This window comes from Dinoponera quadriceps, unplaced genomic scaffold (assembly GCF_001313825.1).
Source record: "Dinoponera quadriceps isolate SergipeBrazil2010 unplaced genomic scaffold, ASM131382v1 scaffold586, whole genome shotgun sequence".
In the NCBI taxonomy this organism is placed as follows: domain Eukaryota; kingdom Metazoa; phylum Arthropoda; class Insecta; order Hymenoptera; family Formicidae; genus Dinoponera; species Dinoponera quadriceps.
This window is the reverse complement of record NW_014554764.1, coordinates 1,061,167-1,066,373: the sequence shown is the minus strand read 5'-3', so window position 1 is coordinate 1,066,373 and position 5,207 is coordinate 1,061,167. Positions and strand designations below refer to the sequence as shown.

The following is a 5,207-nucleotide window of genomic DNA, read 5'->3' as shown; positions in this document are numbered from 1 at the left end:
GTGTGTAAATTAAACACACTTTATACTTCATTATCGATCAACATATTATGAATATTAAATATGTATTAATTTTTGACGTAATATTTGTATTATTTTTCAACATATTCATCTTACGTTAAACTAACACAAAAATTTATGTGGACCGTTTGGGACATGTGAAATATGTTAAATTTATCACAAAACTTTTTATTGTGAATTTTTTTTCACTGTGTAGAGCAAGAAGGTGCGGAAAAAAATGTTATCCTATATTTTAAAGTCTGTATTAATGGCTCCTCTTATCGTAAAGTTACGGCAAATGTGATAGGTATTCAATCGATAACACTTATGGGGAATGTAATTTATTAGGGATATTCTTGAAATAAATAATCGGCAGTTTTTAATCCTCTCCAGTATTTCGAGAGGAACGATTTATTACATTATTATTAACAGTAAGAAGTAAATTAACACCGACCGTTTCGTTCGATTTCGTACAATGCTGCACTATTAAGACGTCTTTCTGTATATTTAACATGAGACATTGTGCGTTGCAACAGTGTGTGAAACCGAATCAGATAACGATGCTAGCATGCACTCGAAACGAAATGTCACGGTCGTCGTATATTGCTTCCCTTTCCTTTTTGCGCTCGATGTTCGTGGATTTTCCTTCTTTCCTGCTTCCTCTACCGTATTGAAATGTGTTGGACGTCTCGGCGATGCTGATTTGAAAATCGGATTGCGACTCGCACGCAAATCGTGAATTGAGTAATCGCGCGATGAACGAGAACCGGGGGGATGAGAAGTATAGCGAATGTGACGAACGAATATGGCAAATGTGTGTCCTTCGTTGATATGGAGCGTAGCGGGTGGATGCCGATAGCACCGGCGATCTTGTTGTTCATTCGTTGTCGTCAGCCGCCGCCGCCGCTCTCTCGCACAGCTTACGAAGGAACGCTGCGAACAAAACGAGACTATCGGTATAGTTGTTCTGCGCGGAAGAGAAGATGGAACGCAAGCGCATCGACGAATGGCCAAGTTTTCGACACGGCTACATTTAAAGGCAGAGATCAGAAATTAGTCTGCGTGAAACTTCGCGTATGATTTAATCGCACCGTTCGAATATAGACAGCGGAACAGCGTTCAATTTTGTGTCGCCATGTCTGCTTTCTTCAGTAGCGAAGCGACAAATACGTAACAGCAATATGCACGTACAATAAGCATTAATAATTTGCGTACAATGACTAGGCTGCGAAAGAATCTGGAGAACATTGCTTTGTGACAGAAGTATATGTAAAGTCTTAGGACTCGACGGAGATATAAAAGCAGCAAACTATTTGCGTGCGCGTTAAATTTATATGTACCAACTATATACTACATGTATTTATATAGTCATTAAATAGATCTAAATTATTTAGATACCTATTATATTTGATGTTTGCACCTATTATATTTTAAAAGTCGCGAGTAACAAAATACAAAACTTTTCGCACAGAATTAGAATAAATAATGTGATATTATGTCCTATATAATGCTTTTTTATGTAATAGTTTATGCGACTATATTAAAAATTTATATATAAATGTAACGTATAATACGATTCATAAACATTATAGATTATATTCACATCATTTATTTTCGCATTATTTTGTTTTAATGATCTCGTCGAGTCATTGACCTCGTGTACGAGCAAACCTTTGAACGTGTTTCCGCGCGAGAAGCGAGTTATCGATTTCAGCATCCCTGTTGAACTGCAACGTTGCGTCCTATAAATTCTGAAGTGTGCTCAACGAGGAAAGACGGATAAAGCGGACGTTAATAGATACAGAGAGAACGAGAAGAAGAGAAAGAGACAGACAGATAGACAGAAAGCGAAGAAGTTGCGGAGAAGCGCGGATTTGTACTACAGGATGTACTCACGATGGATGATCATTTGTCTCGATAACACCTCGATCGCTTACAACAGCACCATCATCTTCTTCAAGAAGGCTGCGAAACACAAAAATGTGGAAGTGTCAAACGATGGGGAGGGAACGAATATAGTCCGAGCGATCTCTTCACGTTGCCGGGAGTTACCGGGGGTGCGAATCAGGGGGGGGGGGGGGATGAGTTTTTCGACTATACTTGTAATGTACACGGGTGGGTTTCTAACATCGACAAACCGGGGGACTTTACAGAGTAGATGAGGGGGGGAGGGGGTCTTCTCATCAAACTAACGTGCTTTATGTCAACGTGACTCACGGATGCGGATGATTTAACACTCTTCGTCTATTCTGGGGGACGCATTCACGGTTCTTAGGTAAAAACAGATCGATACTTACGGGCATAGGGGATGAAACCGTCGTCGTCCTCTGGGTCCATGCAGTCCTTAATCACTTCATCACATTCCGCGTCATTCAGACGTTCACCTATAACAAAGTACTTGTGTTACTCGTTTAAAAGTTGTTATTCACTTAAAGTTTTAACTCGCTGCAACAGAGTCGGGCACACAATTTTGCTGAACATGTTTACAATTTGAAAGTTTCATTATAAAATTACATTGAAAGTATAATATATATAGACTCTATAATGTTGAAATATTATTATAATTTGTTATAGTTATAGCAGGAATAATTATAATATTGCAATATTAGTCAACAAATTAGCAATCGTATGGTTGAACTTTTAAAAAGTGTCTATTAAATGTCCTACGTTATGTTTCGGCAGGAACAAACGCAGAAGTATAATTACTGGTAACTATTTCATATGTTTCAGATAATCGAATAAATCGTGTAAATTAATCGTACCAAGCGACAGAAGCGTGTGAGACAACTCTGCGCCGAGCATGGTTCCATTTTCCTGCTTGTCGTATAGTTTCAAACACTCGAGGAAGTCCTCGTAGCATCCCTGTTCCTTGTCTTTTTTACATTGGCTGAAGATGGGGAGGAATTCGTCCAGTTTCATTTTCTTCTCACCCTTCTTCTTCGTGCCGCCCAGCTTCTCGATGGTGGCATTCGTTGGGTTCAAGTTCAACGCACGAAGGACGTTGCCAAGGTCAACAGCGTCGATGACGTTGGTGCCGTCGCTATCATAAATGGAGAAGGCGAATTCTGCCCCTTTAAAAAAAAATAGTTTCTTAGAATAGCTTCTTAGATACTTTCGTTACGACGTCAGAAGTTACGGAAGTATGTCGCGACGGATATTTTCGCAAACGCATCCGTTGATGACCAGGCGATACTTTTGCGATTCCGCAGGAATCTTAGAGATATACTCGCTCTTGTCGGTCGTCGGTATGTGGCTCGCACTTTAAATACGCGAGATGCGAAATCTAGGTTAATACCAGTCGTAGGCATGGAGTACCGCGTGCGTACCTAATTCAAAAATATTATTCTATTTCGGGAGACAGCCCCCACCAACCTGCCGATTGAGGAACTCGCTGGTGGAAGTAGTGGGTCAGATTANAGTACCGCGTGCGTACCTAATTCAAAAATATTATTCTATTTCGGGAGACACCCCCCCCCAACCTGCCGATTGAGGAACTCGCTGGTGGAAGTAGTGGGTCAGATTACCCCCGCCGAACCATATAAGAACAGCCTACCAACCTATTTTTGACGTGCTCGCGGAATGCTTGCATCCTTCTACCCGATGAGTCGTTACGTAACGTTAAAAATGGCATGTAATATATAGAAATTCGAAAAGTAACGAGGGAAATTCGCATTTATTATCCATCGGATTCGACAATTGCGAATTGATGTTTCAGAAAAATCGACGAATTTGGAAACTTTTAGCTTTTTGCCATATTAATAGGGATTATACGAAACAATTTTTTTGAATATTTGATACTGAGATTAAACGTTAATGCATGAAAATCTTTTAATATTAAAAGCGATTAACATTTTCTTTTTAGCACATTTTGTCAATCAGATTAAAACGTAAATTGTATATGCTTGATAAAATAATCACAGAATGAAATAAAACAGATTTAGCAAGAGTGTGCGTTATACTTTACCACGGTATGTCGTAGGGTTAATTACGTGATGTAATTTGACACGCACTTTACTGTCGATTGATTGCGATGGGAATTTTACATTTTTCCGTCTGAACCTTGTCCACTTTCTCTTGGTTGCATCACATATCAGTAAAAAGTTAATAAAATTATGAGTCACTTGTATCTTCACTGACTGATGTAAGTTCGTCTTTATTAATTGCACATCCGTCTGGTACGCGCGCCGAAAATATAGAGGAAGCTATTTAGAGATCGTTTTACTCACTTTCGACATCCTTGCCGCTGAGGTCTGCCTGAAATACAAGAAGAGATCCTTCAATTACGTCGAAACGTTATAATTCGCTAACTTGAAACTACTACCAATAGCTTACAAGGGTCTCTATTCGTAGTTCATTAATATATTACATAACTTCGGATCTATTATTATCACTTAAAGCGATCAAGTAACGATCGTTTGATAAGATTGATTAAAAATCAGGGCTTATCGGAAAGGTGAGATGCTGATAATGAATTCACGAAGAAGACGTTAGGAAGACACCCTGTGAAAGGAACAGAGGCAGCTGAGCAGGTAGCGGGACTTACCATTGTCGATCGTCTGGTGCCACTGGATGTTAACCGAATGAAGTTTGAGCCAGGAGTGGTACCGAGAGCGCCCAAATTTACTCATTTTATTTCTGTCGCTGATGTCGCTGCGATCAGGATACACTAGAATCGCGCGGAGGACCAGACCTCCTCGGCGCGAGATGTGAATCGGGCATGGCAACGCCGCAGGCCAAAAACAGTACGAGAAGCGACCGCCAGGCCGATGTTCTTCCTGCTACGTTAAATAGGGCTCCGAGGCGTCAGGGTTGCCAGATCTGCCGCGCCCGGTGGACGCGTCAGGCAAAAATATACTCGGTGCTGGCCTTCGACGTCGCACCAGGCCGCGCGATCATCCTCGTCGAGCTACCCGTTAAACCCGCTGAGTCCGCTTATGAGAAATTCAACAAGGCGATTCGAGATCGTGAGATGTTATATTTTACAGAATTTTGCAGATTCGAACAACGCTTAGGCCGCCACCTAAGGAACGCACCGAGTCACGCGAAGTTACGGAAATCGGCCGTGTGCGCGGCCTGGTTATTTTTACCCGCTTGATTCGCGAATGAGCGACGTGTTCGCGAAAACCGCACCACCGAGGAGCCGTTCCGCGTGTGAGCGGATCGAACTCCGTTGCGCGCAACGTAGATATCGTGAGGTGTCCCCCCCCCCC

At 41.5% G+C, this 5,207-nt stretch overlaps 1 protein-coding gene across 1 annotated transcript; it reads right to left on the bottom strand.

Moving 5' to 3' along the window:
* Positions 1 to 570: 570 nt before the first annotated feature.
* LOC106741663 (myosin light chain alkali) lies at positions 571 to 4,620 on the bottom strand. Its single transcript, XM_014613897.1, has 6 exons — positions 4,541 to 4,620; positions 4,224 to 4,251; positions 2,760 to 3,068; positions 2,295 to 2,381; positions 1,894 to 1,962; positions 571 to 930 (listed from the first exon to the last, which is right to left on the bottom strand). The coding sequence occupies exons 1-5, from the start codon at positions 4,541 to 4,543 to the stop codon at positions 1,931 to 1,933; spliced, it is 459 nt and encodes a 152-aa protein (XP_014469383.1). The 5' UTR covers positions 4,544 to 4,620; the 3' UTR covers positions 571 to 930; positions 1,894 to 1,930.
* Between the last annotated feature and the right edge of the window lie 587 nt (positions 4,621 to 5,207).